This window comes from Beauveria bassiana (genome assembly GCF_000280675.1).
Source record: "Beauveria bassiana ARSEF 2860 unplaced genomic scaffold BBA_S00020, whole genome shotgun sequence".
Classification (NCBI taxonomy): domain Eukaryota; kingdom Fungi; phylum Ascomycota; class Sordariomycetes; order Hypocreales; family Cordycipitaceae; genus Beauveria; species Beauveria bassiana.
Genome location: NW_007930855.1, coordinates 44,580 through 57,971, shown reverse-complemented (window position 1 = coordinate 57,971; position 13,392 = coordinate 44,580). Strand labels below are relative to the sequence as shown.

The 13,392-nt window shown below is 54.5% G+C and overlaps 5 protein-coding genes across 5 annotated transcripts; all 5 read left to right on the top strand.

Annotated features, from left to right (window-relative positions):
• Positions 1 to 216: 216 nt before the first annotated feature.
• On the top strand, positions 217 to 1,088 carry BBA_06655 (uncharacterized protein; the record flags this gene model as incomplete). The annotated part of the gene is made up of 2 exons (XM_008601752.1): positions 217 to 545; positions 650 to 1,088. 2 exons carry the CDS (start codon positions 217 to 219, stop codon positions 1,086 to 1,088), a joined length of 768 nt encoding a protein of 255 aa, XP_008599974.1.
• Positions 1,089 to 1,779: 691 nt separating this feature from the next.
• BBA_06654 (uncharacterized protein) lies at positions 1,780 to 3,184 on the top strand (the record flags this gene model as incomplete). The annotated part of the gene is made up of 3 exons (XM_008601751.1): positions 1,780 to 1,887; positions 1,975 to 2,498; positions 2,566 to 3,184. The coding sequence occupies 3 exons, from the start codon at positions 1,780 to 1,782 to the stop codon at positions 3,182 to 3,184; spliced, it is 1,251 nt and encodes a 416-aa protein (XP_008599973.1).
• A 285-nt stretch (positions 3,185 to 3,469) lies between these two features.
• On the top strand, positions 3,470 to 4,670 carry BBA_06653 (uncharacterized protein; the record flags this gene model as incomplete). The annotated part of the gene is made up of 3 exons (XM_008601750.1): positions 3,470 to 3,711; positions 3,768 to 4,421; positions 4,523 to 4,670. The coding sequence occupies 3 exons, from the start codon at positions 3,470 to 3,472 to the stop codon at positions 4,668 to 4,670; spliced, it is 1,044 nt and encodes a 347-aa protein (XP_008599972.1).
• A 1,188-nt stretch (positions 4,671 to 5,858) lies between these two features.
• On the top strand, positions 5,859 to 9,916 carry BBA_06652 (oxysterol-binding protein; the record flags this gene model as incomplete). Its single annotated transcript, XM_008601749.1, has 3 exons — positions 5,859 to 5,878; positions 6,131 to 8,651; positions 8,702 to 9,916. 3 exons carry the CDS (start codon positions 5,859 to 5,861, stop codon positions 9,914 to 9,916), a joined length of 3,756 nt encoding a protein of 1,251 aa, XP_008599971.1.
• Positions 9,917 to 11,035: 1,119 nt separating this feature from the next.
• On the top strand, positions 11,036 to 12,286 carry BBA_06651 (acyl-CoA thioesterase II; the record flags this gene model as incomplete). The annotated part of the gene is made up of 2 exons (XM_008601748.1): positions 11,036 to 11,158; positions 11,312 to 12,286. 2 exons carry the CDS (start codon positions 11,036 to 11,038, stop codon positions 12,284 to 12,286), a joined length of 1,098 nt encoding a protein of 365 aa, XP_008599970.1.
• Between the last annotated feature and the right edge of the window lie 1,106 nt (positions 12,287 to 13,392).

The following is a 13,392-nucleotide window of genomic DNA, read 5'->3' as shown; positions in this document are numbered from 1 at the left end:
CTAAACCCTGCATTCCAGCCCCATTGTACGCTTCGAGACATCAACAACAACCGCCATTGAACCCTTGTTTGGTCCCTTGTCCCTTGTCCTATCCACTCTCCAAGCTACCTCAGCCTACGGATACGCCTACACTTGACAAAAGCCTATTCCGACTCTCCCACAACATCCATCCATCACCATCACCGCCCAATCATCACCTCATAAAATACCTGACCAATGTCGCTCACCGCCGCCCCCGCCCCTCGCGTCTTGGCCACCAGCATGCGCCGATCCGTCCGCATCACGAGTCGTTACCAGTTTTGCCAGTCCATGCACAGCACCCCTGCATCGCGTCTGCTTCCACCACCACCATCGACCTCATCTGCCTCATCTACCGGCCCTGCTGTCCTGTTGGCCGCCGTCACCACACCGAGTCTTCTGACCCGGACCAAACTCCGGCCTCGCCCCGCGTGCTCGACCCCGCATGCCCATCACCACCGCCCACGCCATGCCGCATTGCTGTCGACATCCGCCTCGCGCCACGCCAAGAACCAAGTCTTTTCCCCGTACGTTGTAATCCCGACATCTCTCCTTGACCCTCCCTTCAACTAGCTATCTATCTTGGTCTCCCCTCTTGTCATCTGACCAAAACTTTCCCCCCCCGCTACAGAGTCCGCAACAATGACACTTTTCAAACCTACCTCGCAACGTCGTCATCGTCGCGCACCCCGCTCTTGACCCTCTGGACCGCTTCTTGGTGCCCAACCTGCCGCACCGTCGAGCCTCTCGTCCGAGCCCTGGTCGAGTCGGGCGTCGGCGAGGAACACGGCGGCGTCGCTCTCGCCTCCGTAGAATTTGACAGTCCCGACATCATGTCTGCTGGCGCCGACGGCCTTGCCATGACCTACATGATTACCGCCATACCCACTTTGCTCAGCTTCGACGCCGGCGAGGCGCAGACCGCCACCAAGATCACAAATGCGAGGCAGCTGGCTGATCGCGAGTTTCTCACCCAATGGATACGGAACGAAGCCCGGCGTCATGGCGGCCGTGGAGGGGGCGGCCCCTCCCTTCCGTCTTTTGGCGGCTTATTCGGCCTCTCCAAGTAGTTGCACGGCTACTTGTTTGTTTTTAATTATACTTTTATTTTCACTACAGTATATTACCCCCATCTCGGCGACCTCCTCGAGCAATATCTTACGTGTTTTGTTATATGTACACAATGTATCTAGTAACACAGTATGTGTAGTAGACGAGTTCGCGCAGTGATACCAGCGACATGGGCTTTCGGATTGGATATATACTTGTCATGGGCGCCGAGGACCTCAGCTCTCCAATATCCAAGTGCTCACGCCAAGTTTGCATACCGTCGACAGCCCGCGCGCCTACTTGTGCTTCTACTCAGTCCAAGGCGAGTCGCCGCCACACTAGGCCTAGTTAGATCAGACGAGCCTTTCGGCCATGTAAGCGCCATTTTGGCGGATGACCACCACCGAAGCTGCCGCACCACCATCAGCAAAGTTGCGGCATATCTTTGTACTCGTGCATTGAATTCCAAGGTGACAAGTGTCAGCCATGCGCCGTTGCTTTCTGTCCTCACAGGGGTTTGCGTTCAGGGTGTCCTGATCAGGCAAGTGGACCAGCACCGTGTATGGAAGACGCGCCGACGCGTTCTCAGCCAAGATGAAAATGTGAATCTCCTGAACCCCTTATCGAGTCGAAGTACTTCCAACTTGTGGTGTCGCTCTCTAACTTCGTCGTCAAGATCAATTTACGTCTTGAGGCTATTCACCAAGCATAATGCCACGCAAGCGTGCTGCCCCCAGTGACAGCGGCACGAGCCAGGCCAAAAAGACCAAGACAACAAAGGCTGCTGCCAGCACAGAGGCCGTCGCCAGCACAGAGGCCGTCGACAGCACAGAGACCGCTCCCATCCAATAAGTCAACCCTAGCGACAGCGGCTCAAGCCGGGCCAAAAAGACCAAAACAACAAAGGCCGCACCAAAGACGCCACTTGCCCCCTTACTCAGGGCTCCCGAGAGATGGTCAGCCGTCTCTGCCTCGGCTAATATTGCCAGAGCACACGAGCAACGGCTGGCCAAGCCCGATGAGGCATGGGTGTGGGAATGCTGCTGCCCGCCTCCTTTCGAAAGGGGCGCTACCTGGGAAGACGAAGACGACGACGAGGAGAACGAGGACAAGGATGCAAATCAGCCAGAGTGCAACGGCGGAAAGACGTGCATGTGCAGCAAAAAGGCCATGGACCATCCTGACCACCCTTGGGTGCTGAGTATGGCTGGAAAGCAGTTGTACCTGTCTCAGTACGCCCTGGCCACCTTGCGCGACCCAGACAGCTTCCAAATGTACACGAGCAACGACCACTACGGCTACGGGCTCATTGAAATGCTGCAGAACTTGTTTCTTGACTATCCAGAGAGTCACAGTTGGAGAGAGTTGTGGTGTATTGTCGAGGCTGCCGTCATGTGGCTCCTGGACTCCCAGTCCGACGCGATGATGCAGTAAGTAAAAGTCTTCAACCGAGTGTGGTCAAGAGAGCAACGTGGCTAACGCGCGGTGGTCATGCAGGATGGACGCAGAGGATGTTGTACAGGAATCGTACAGTCTCATCGGTCGCATGTTCCTCGACATGCTTGCTAGACTCGACATCGAAAGCCGGAGCGTCAGGGACGAAGGCATACGCGTCAGTGATGTAGTCCTGAACCTTGGTACCATCATGGCGCTGTATATCAAGCTGGCGCAGGAGGCGCGCGAGTATAGTGTGCTTTCCGAGTACGAAGAGGACGAGGAGCTCGCCGGCGGCGTTATATACAAACCCCCTCGCTTTGACGACTACGTACTTGCGTACGCCAAGAAGTTTGACGTTACACTCCGGGGACCCAAGGGACTGGACAAGTTGCTTGACAACTGTCGCCAAGTCGACCTGCCGGAGGTGACTCCCGAAAATGAGGACGATCCCTGGAATTTCTTCAAGACGTTGCATGTCTACGAGAACCAATATTACCGAATGCCCCCCTTTGGCTCGTTCTACGATAAGAAAGAGTACAGAGGCATCGGCGGGGATCGATACGACATTTCGACCTGGAGACCGGTAGAGCGCAGGGAAGCTAACTTTGACAGGAAAGATCCGTTCACCAGGACCATGATTAATGCGGTCAAGCAGGGCCGCGTGATGCACCTTGGGTAGAGGGCACTGTATCAGGACCTGATTCTCTCGTGATATTTGCAAGTTGCGAGGGTTTGCACCTGTTGAATATTGCATGTACGTAGTGTAACATGACTGTATATTTTTGTCAGGGTACCGTAGCCAAAGAATTGGCAGTGCGTTGAAAGGTCCGGGTAGTACCAGATCACGTTGAGAGAGATTTCTGCCGGGACGGCCCGCACACACGCGGGCAATATTTATAATCTCTTTCCGCGACGACATCGCTCATAGGTGCCCAAGCGCGGGTTGGATGATACCATGACCACAATGTCTACAATCACACCCGCCGCCAAGTTGCTCCATCATGATTGCACGGTCTGGCGCGCGAGCAGCCAAACCGCGTCTACTCTTTACGAAAAGGGGACAAAGCTCTGGACAAGGCAGGATCTAACTGACATTGAGGAGCAACTCGCGGATTGCAAAAACCGCAGGGTCTTTACCGTCCGCGCAATCGATGGCACGACCCTGGAAATGGCAAATCCCATGTTTGGCATAGACTCACCCATTTGGTAAGGGGAGGATTTCCATCCAAAAGGAACGTATCTTGCTGACCATTCACTATAAGGAAGCCCTACGTTCGGTTCCAGGAATACTGGTCGCTGGTCAAGGAAAAGCCCGAGGGCCCGGAGCAGACCTATCTCTGCTCATACCTGCCGAGCTGGAGCAACACCACGGCCCGAAGCTTTCGTGGTGTCATTACGGACCCCGACGCGCTCTTTGAGAAGAAGAGGCTTGCCTGGAACGCAAGCCGTAGCTGTGCGCTGCTGCGAATGCAGCTGGAGCAGATACCTGCGATGAAGAGGGTCGAGAAGATTATTTGCTTTGGGTTGGGCGACATTTGCCGCCGGCCCGCAGAATGGGTGAGAAAACACTTGGCCAAGCTCGACGATGCGGAAGCTCGGTTTGTTCGCAACGCCATGATCCAGCACGCCATTGCCCTCACGCTGGCCCAGATATGCAGCAGCAGCAGCAGCGCGAGAGGCCGCAAGGTCAAGCTGCTCGCCCAGGACCCAGACTACACGGACGAGGCCAAGGAAATGCTGACCAAACGTGGCTTCACCATTGTTGGAGACTATGGCGCTGGCGGATTCGCAGAGGTGGACAATGACAGCGTGGTCGTGTCCCTTTTTGTCGAGGCGCCGCTGAAGCAAATCGTCGCCGACATTGCACGGCCTTTGATGATGATTAGCACTGGCTTTGGGGTCTTTAACGATTCAGAGTGCGTCTGCTTTCTATTTTTTTTAATCTTCTTTTTTAATACCGTGTTGATGCGGGAGCGTTGTTTCCCCCTATTCTAATCCGTGAACGTTTTTTTTGCAGAAAACCTTTTGCGGATGCAGACTCGCCTCGGACGGTAGCCATGTGGAAAGAATACGAGGACAAGATTGAATTTTCCGTCTCTGATGAAGACGACGAGATCAAGACGATGCTGCAGGATGTGCATCTCTACGTGAGAAGAGATATATAGTATCCAGGACGCAGAAACGTGGGGCGTGCCTCGCTTGTGAAGGTCATGCACTTTGTGCCTTGGTTCCAAAGTACCTAATATGAGTGTTGCGGGGCCTTGGCCTCACACGGCCAGCCTGGTAGCATGCAGCATTTTGCGTGAACCATAACTTTGTGCCGCAGCGCGAAGTTTGTCTTAGCTGGCTGCCTCCTTTGCCATGCAAACTAACGTATTGATCGCCGGCGCTGCACCGAAGCGGCTAGCGCTCTCGACACGCTTGGAGGCCTAGACAAAGAGAACGCCGTTGCTGCGCAGACTGGTAGATGCCGTTTTGACGGGAAAAGTGGTTTGTTTGTAGGCGCACAGTAATCCTGCTAGACCAGTTCGACACCCCGCCGCTGACGTCTTGCATACTACGACAATCATTTGTCCATTCACCATCATCAACCACAACGGATAGAGAACCCGCTACTTGAATATAAATTCATGGTCACGATCGCCAGAACCTTTCCGTGAAATCGCTGCGTGGCCCATCTGCCACTGCCGTTACTCGAAGCTCTCCGTCATCCACTGGTTCTGGCCCACCACTGGAAGCCAGCCCAGCCAGCCAGCCAGCCAGCAGCCAGCCAGCTACTAATAAGGTAGCAGACAGGGCGGCTGCATTATTTCCGCCAAGGTCAGTCCCTGGCGCCTTGTTTCATTCGTCCTTTTGTTGCTCAGTTCCACCGTCCCACCGCAAGCTACTGTCATGCCATCATGGGCTCACCAAGCACAAATCACAGCTCATCTCCAAAACCAGCCTTGTGCGAGGCCTGGCCCTATCTGAGCCTGGATCAGGTAAGTAGTACGGTATTACCCCAAGCTGTCGTCGCGCTGACCGCCAACCGCTTCCCTCGTTTGCCTCGGTTCAACTTTAAAAATATGCAACTAATGATAATAGTAGCTTGCAGTTGTTGCAGCTAGTCACAACTACCTAATTTCCTTAAGAATCCTACCTACTGGTAACTGCCTACCTGGCGTGCCTGGGTAGCTCATCAGCTCTCCCCCGCCCGCTTTGTGGTAGCTGAGCTTGCTGGAGTGCTGCCCCTCATTCTCAACCGCCCCGGTGACCGCAAAATCAGGGGCAGGAAAATAAAGCCGAGCTTTTCTGTAAATCAAACAGCACTTGCAGCCAAAGCAAAGCACCGGGCCAATTCACCAGTCCTCAACATGTCGGACGCTGGCGGCAGGTACGTCATTTCTCAGGACCACCATGCCCCAAGTCTACCTCCCTCCTCGGTTACAGGAACTCTCTTCCCCTCTGCCAGTCCACATGCATCTTTCCTAGGCGCATAGTGGACCAACCGACCGCACCGCCAAGGTCTAGTTGCTGCAACGTCGTGGTCAATCGCTCTTTCGACACTGCAACCCCTCGTCTCCTTCATTACCTATTTACCATTCGGCCTTAAAACTAACTCTTACCTCTCTCTTACCTAATTTAGTACGCACAAGCGCTCCAGATCGTCGGCAGCCCTCGCCTTGCTCAGACGACGAGATCCCCGCGGCGACGAAGAGTCGGGCTCCGACGACGCTCGCTCCACCGCCGGAGGCGCAGCATCTTCCAAGCAGTCCTCCAAATCCTCAATCCTACCCCTCTCGCGCACCATTTCTCATACAAGCAAGCTCTCCTTGAGCAGAACACCCTCCCAGAAACAACAACCTCAGCAACAGCTGCAGCAAGCGCCGCCCGCCATGAAGCCCGCAGGCCTCGCTCAGGACAAGGCCCCTAGCCTCGAGCAGTCTGTTCGCAAGTTCCGCGTTGTCGAGGCCGTTCGCAATGGCGACACAGCCGCTATCTCAAAAATAATTCGCGAGTCTGCCGATGGCGCCCGTCGCGCCAGCGTTTCCTCTAATGCCACCACCGCAACTACTGCTCCGACAACTCTTGAAGATACTACTGTCCTCCACCTCGCCATTCAGTGCGCCGACTTCCCCGTCATTGAATACGTCTTGTCCGATGGAGCTGGCATGGTCGATATCAACGCGCGTGACCGCGATGGCAATACCCCTCTTCACATCGCTGCCATCCACGGTCGCACCGCCGCAGTGAAGCTTCTCCTCGAGCAAAAGGACATTAATGAAGCCCTCGTCAACCTTCAGGGCAAGTTTCCCATCGATCTCGCCAAAAATCCTGAAATTTTCCAGCTTCTTCAGCTGTCGCGTTCGCTTTATACCGACTCCAAGGTACGGCAGGTCCAGGAGCTCATTGCCAAGGGCGACTACGATACCCTTGCGCAGGTCCTTGAAGAGCCCCGCCTCAAGGCTGTGCTCGACATCAACAGCCCCGAGTTTGTCTCGGAGCCGACCACTCTGCAGACTGGCGGCACGCTTCTCCACGAAGCTGCACGCCAAAAGAATATTGCACTCATCCAGGTTCTGCTTCTCCATGGCGCCGATCCCTTTCGCCGCGACCGTAAAGGCAAGCTGCCGCAGTCTATTGCGCACGATGATGCTACCAAGTCCATTTTGAAGAAATCTCCCGCTGCCGTCGCCGCTCAGAGAGGAATTCAAGAAAAGGCCGTCCTTGGCCAGGCTGCTAGCCAAGGCGCCGCCACTGGTGCTGGTGGCGAGCTCGTGGCTGGCAAGGAAGCCCGCGAGATGAAGGGCTACCTCAAGAAATGGACCAACTACCGCAAGGGCTACCAATTGCGCTGGTTTGTCCTCGAAGACGGCGTTCTTAGCTACTACAAGCACCAGGATGATGCAGGTTCCGCTTGCCGTGGCGCTATCAACATGCGCATTGCCAGACTTCATATGAGCCCAGACGAGAAGACCAAATTCGAAATCATTGGAAAGTCTTCGGTCAAGTATACACTCAAAGCCAACCATGAAGTCGAAGCCAAGCGCTGGTTCTGGGCTCTCAACAACTCGATTCAGTGGACCAAGGATCAGGCCAAGGAGGAAGAGAGACAGACGGCCAGAAATGCCGAGCTTCTTCGCCAGGCCAAAGCCGACCCTAACGCGCTTTCCATTCATGAGTCACACAGCGAGAGCGCGAGCATCTCAGACCGTCGTCAAAGTAGCTCGCATCTGCCGTCGCGGTCCATCTCAAGCGCCAAGCTCTCCCCACAGAAGAATGACCTCACGAGAGCTAGCACCACTGGCAGCGTCGACGAAGAAGATGGTTTCGATGCCACCACGGACGGTGGACTATCACGAGTCCATGACGGTGCTGCCCTCATTCCTGGGGAGGAAGACGAAGACGACTATGACGAACACAGCGTGCGCCAGGATCCCAGTTCGACCAAAGATGCTCTCAATATTACCGCACAATCGGCCAAGCTGCAACTTGAGACCATGACGGCTGTTCACAATGCTATGATGGCTGAGCTCACACAGCGACCTGCTACCGCGCTCTCGGACACCAAGGTTACACAAGCTCTTTCGACGTACGATGCGGGTATTCGCAGCCTGACTGGTCTCATCGGAGATCTTTTGAGGATATCCAAGGATCGCGATGCCTTTTGGAAATACAGACTCGAGCGAGAGACCAACATGCGTCAAATGTGGGAAGAGAGCATGGCCCAGGTTGCACGTGAACAGGAGATTCTTGAAGCCCGTGTAGACGAGTCAGAAAAGAAGCGAAAACTTACCAAGAAGGCCCTGCGCGAAGTCATGGAGGGAGGTACTCCTTTGGATGGAACTCCTGTGCTGGAAAAGGCGCAAGACGATGTTCAAATCGCCTCCCCATCGCCGGGTCCCCGCAGCCTCATAAGACGCAAGACGGCGCTCGACCAGGTTGCAGACTTTTCGGATTCGGATTCGGATGATGAAGAGGAATTTTTTGATGCGGTAGACTCTGGCGAAGTAGAAGTCGCTGAGCTTCCCGAGTCGCAGCCTACGGAGCCGCAGGCCGTTGTTTCTTCAACTATGGACCTAAGCCCGTCGTTCAAGGGTTATGAAAATGGTATTCGACATCGACTTAAGATGGACGCCGACGACCGACCCAAGATTTCTCTCTGGGTTAGTTTCTTGCACGCTCGTATAAGTAACGATATTCTAACAGCAACTAGGGTATTCTCAAATCGATGATTGGTAAGGATATGACCAAGATGACCTTGCCTGTCTCCTTCAACGAACCTACGTCTCTACTTTACCGATGCGGCGAAGATATGGAGTATTCCGACCTCCTTGACATGGCTGCCTCTCGACCCGACTCGATAGAGCGTCTAATTTACGTCGCAGCCTTTGCTGCAAGTGAATACGCGTCGAGTATTGGCCGCGTGGCCAAGCCCTTTAATCCTCTTCTCGGAGAAACTTTTGAATATGTTCGTCCTGACAAGAACTATCGCTTCTTTACCGAGCAGGTCAGCCACCACCCGCCTATTGGTGCGGCCTGGGCTGAATCTCCCAACTGGACCTATTGGGGAGAGTCGAATGTCAAGTCAAAATTCTACGGCAAGTCTTTCGACGTTGCGCACCTGGGCACCTGGTTCCTCAAGGTCAGACCTACCAACGGCGGCAAGGAGGATTTCTACTCGTGGAAAAAGGTGACGTCGTCGGTCATTGGTATCATTACTGGAAACCCTACGATTGATCACTACGGTACCATGGAGGTAAAGAATTGGACTACTGGCGAGGTTGCGGTTCTTGAGATGAAGCCTCGGGGCTGGAAGGTGTCAAGTGCGTACCAAGTTGCGGGCAAGGTCATGGATGCGGATGGTGGAGTGCGGTTCAGCATGGGTGGCCGGTGGAACTCAAAGTTGTACGCACGGCTGACGCCTGGCTACGAGGCCAATCTCGACGCTTCAGCAAAGGGAAGCAGTGATGAGCAGGTTCACAGCGGCAGCATGACGGACCCGAGCCGGGCCTACCTGGTGTGGCAAGCGAATGAGCGACCTACGGGAATTCCGTTTAACCTGACACCATTCGTGCTGACGTTTAACCACATTGATGACAAGCTCAGGCAATGGATTGCGCCTACAGATTCGCGACTGAGACCGGACCAGCGGGCGATGGAGGATGGCGAGTACGACTTTGCGGCGACAGAGAAGAACCGATTGGAAGAAAACCAGCGGGCACGCCGGCGTAAGCGTGAGGAGGCGGGAGAGCACTTTACGCCGGCGTGGTTCAGCAGGGCGCGTTGCGAGGTGACGGGCGAGATGTACTGGCAGTTCAACCACAAGTACTGGAAGCAGCGTGAAAAGGCTGGACCGGATGGTGACGCGAATGCGTGGGCAGGCCTGGAGCCCGTCTTTCAGGACGAAGAGGAGACGCTGAAGGAGTAGGGATTGTGCTAGAGAAGCTAGCGTGTGAAGCATGTAACGGCAAGTATATATTCAATGGAATTTCTAATTGTTGATGAAGATGCATGGGAAAATCTAATATCGGCCGACTGTCGTCGAACAGAATGTGGTTTTTTTCATGTGATGTAAAGTATTGAGATGGAGTTTCCGCGGACCGTGGTGTAGCCCGGCAGGGTTTAGTTGACAAACGTGGGGTTCACAAGCCGCGGAATTTCACCTGCACGAAGGTTATTGTAAGCCTGTAGTGTATTTACGAGGTTAATGTCAAAGTACCAATCAGTGGCTGAATTGAAACAATCATCTAGCCAGTCAAGGACAAGTTTCAGGTCCCCGTGCAGTTGTTGGGTCTGGAGTCTGGAGCGGCTGGAACGGAGTTTATACGTTGAGGAGGGGTGCAATTAAGGCGGCGGGGCGGTGATTTGGGTAAGGGCTAGTGACGCAATAGCTGCAGGTGGTGGGCAGTAAATAGCCTGTAAGTGGTAGGCTGTCGGCGTGTGTAGAGAGTCTGGAGAACGGGCACCAGGTAAGGGTATCATGGCCAGGTTGATAAATTCTTGTTTCTCAAATCGAATGACTGAGAATAATTATGTGGTGAACGATGCGTAATGTCGGCCGTTCTCAAGTAGTCTTCCCCCCCCCAGATCCTAGTGCCTTGCCATGCCATTCTAGGTCTATTTCTCCGCAGGCAGCGAGTGGCCAGTGGCCCGTCAGCCAACTCGCCCATTGGCGAAACACGCCCAAATCTCCATACTCCGTGCCTCGGTTACATTCAGCAACGGTGGTGGCATTGCTGCAACCCCCAAAAAGCTCGGCCCGCCCCAGATTTCATCATCCCTTTTCCAGACTCGTTCAATTCCTTCCTATCTTTCTCTCTCCTGGTTGCACGTTTCGTTTTCCCCTACTCGCTACGTCACCACGGCAGCGGACGGTTTTCATTCCAGCTTTTCACTTTTTCGACGCGGCTTCTTCTTAAATTCGCCGCAGCCAATCGTCGCACCGGCATTACACACATATTCGTGGTGGTCTGTGGACGACTAGAACGGGCAAAGAAGAGCCTGTATACGACACTACGATAACAAAAGAAGGGAAAAAAAAAAAACCATGTCCGATACAAAACCTCCGTGGGACGAGCGTACGACGCTGCTCCGGCCGCCGCCGCCGAACCCGCACAAGGCGCCGATTGAAAACGTGCTCGAGGTAACGGAGCTGGCCGTCCTCGGACCTGTATGTCCTCCCTCTCCCCCGGGCTTGTTTTATCCCGCGACCACTCCAAACATGGCGACGTCGCGCGCCTCAATCTGCAGCCAATACCATCTACCTTATTTTAATGTTTACATCATGGGCTTGTTCTAACCGCGGTGCGCGCCATTCACACAGGACATCTTCACCAATGCGCGCGAGCCGTGGCACCCGCCCGGTGCGCGGGGCATCTACGGCGGCTCCGTGATTGCGCAGTGCCTCGCGTCTGCGCAAAAGACGGTGCCGGCCGATTTCCTCGTCCACTCGTGCCACTGCTATTTTCTCCTCGCCGGCTCCGGCACGACGCCGATTCTGTTCCACGTGGAGCGCGTGCGCGACGGGCGGTCCTTTGCGACGCGCACGGTGCAGGCGCGGCAGCGCGGGCGCTGCATCTTTACGACGACGATTTCGTTTACGCGCGAGGGCAGCGCGGGCGCGGGCCAGGTGCACCACGCGGCGGCGCTACCCGGCGGCGTGACGGCGCCGCCGGACGACTGGGACGGCGAGCCAGAGTGGGAGAAGCACAGCCCCGTGCAGTCGCTGACGGTGCCGTGGAGCGACGTCGCCGATAACGATGAGTCGGTGCCGATGGACCAGCGACGGCATCTGCGGTGGTCGCGCATGCGCGGCACCATATCCGACGAGGGCGGGCACCAGGCGCACCTCAACGCGCTGGCGTACATGTCAGACAGCTGGTTCATCGGCACCGTGTCGCGGCTGCACCGGCTGTGGCGCATGCCCTTTGCGCCGGCCGACGTGCCGGAGCTGCCGGACACGGTGCGCACACAGGTCCAGGCCATTCTCGAGAGCGACGGCTTTGGACGCGGCGGCGGCGGCGGCGGCGATGACGACAATGAGGTCGCAGAGTGGGAAAAGAGGCCGCGGTTGGGCATGATGGTGAGCCTGGACCACAGCATCTACTTTCACGAGCCAAAGAGGGTGCGCGCCGACGAGTGGATGCTGAGCGAGATGCAGAGCCCGTGGAGCGGCGATGGGCGAGGTTTTGTGGTGCAAAAGATTTTTGGGCGTGACGGGACGCTGCTGGCGAGCTGCATGCAAGAAGGTGTCGTGAGGCTGGACAATAAGGGCAGGGAAAAGGGGGCCAAGATGTAAATAAAGCACGGACATGTTGAAGTCTTTCTCTGGAAGGGAAAAAAGTGTTGAGAGCCTGAGATTTATCATGTTGTTTTTTTGCCGTTGTATAAAGTAGTAGCCTATTGCATAGATGGTGTACATGACAATACAGCCACATATAAGTGAAGAGACTACTCCGTGAGATGTTGGCTGATTGATGTGTTGTAGTTGGCAGACATCTGTGGCATTCAAGAGTTGACAGCTGCACAAAAAATGATTACTTTTGCTTTTTATTCAGACGATTTTACTTGTCATTATTATTATGCATCCGTTCATCCAGTGTAGGTGGATGTACGGTACGAAGCCTCGTCGTCGGCAGCATAAAAAGTATTAGCCGTGTGTTGGCGCATTGCCGCTCGTCCAAAGATTTTCGTGTCCCCGTCAAACAACCTTTAAAACTGTCAATTTACAGTTAAGCAACGGATTTAAGCTACAGACTATAAACAAGACGATCGAGGCCGTGCTCAATCTATCAAGGCCGCGCACGCGACAAAACGTTCGGTGAATTCGCCTCTTTCTTTGAGTAAGGTCCTCAATCAGCCTGATCGGTTGATGACTCAAGCAATTCAATATAGGTAGTTATATATACCCCAATATCAGTACGGAGTATCCGGAGATTGGCCCTGCTCTTCCCCGTAGGGCCCGTAGGGAGTCCCCCCCCGTAGGATGAATCAGCGCCCATAACAGCACAGTTGTGCGATGCGGAATCAAGGAAAATCCGCGGAGAGGGAAAATCTGCGAATCATTGTTTATTAGCGCCGGGAAGACTAGTGGGCCAACCGGGCACATCTTTCGAATGAAAAGGCACGCTTTTTAAATCTTTCCTGCTGATGTTTCTTTCTATTAATACTTACAATTGACAACCTTTGCGTGACAGGCTGACAGCCTTGTTGCAGCGGGGACACAAGTGGGACTTGGTACGAGAGGGGGGCGTGACAGGATTCTAAACTGAGACGATGGTCCTGTAGCAAGTTTTTTTTGGTCGTCTTTGATGGAAGAGGTGGACATTTACAAACCGTGCGAACGAGTAATGGGTAACTAGTGTTGCCAGTGGAGGAATCAGCTTGTTTTTTTTTTTTTTTTTC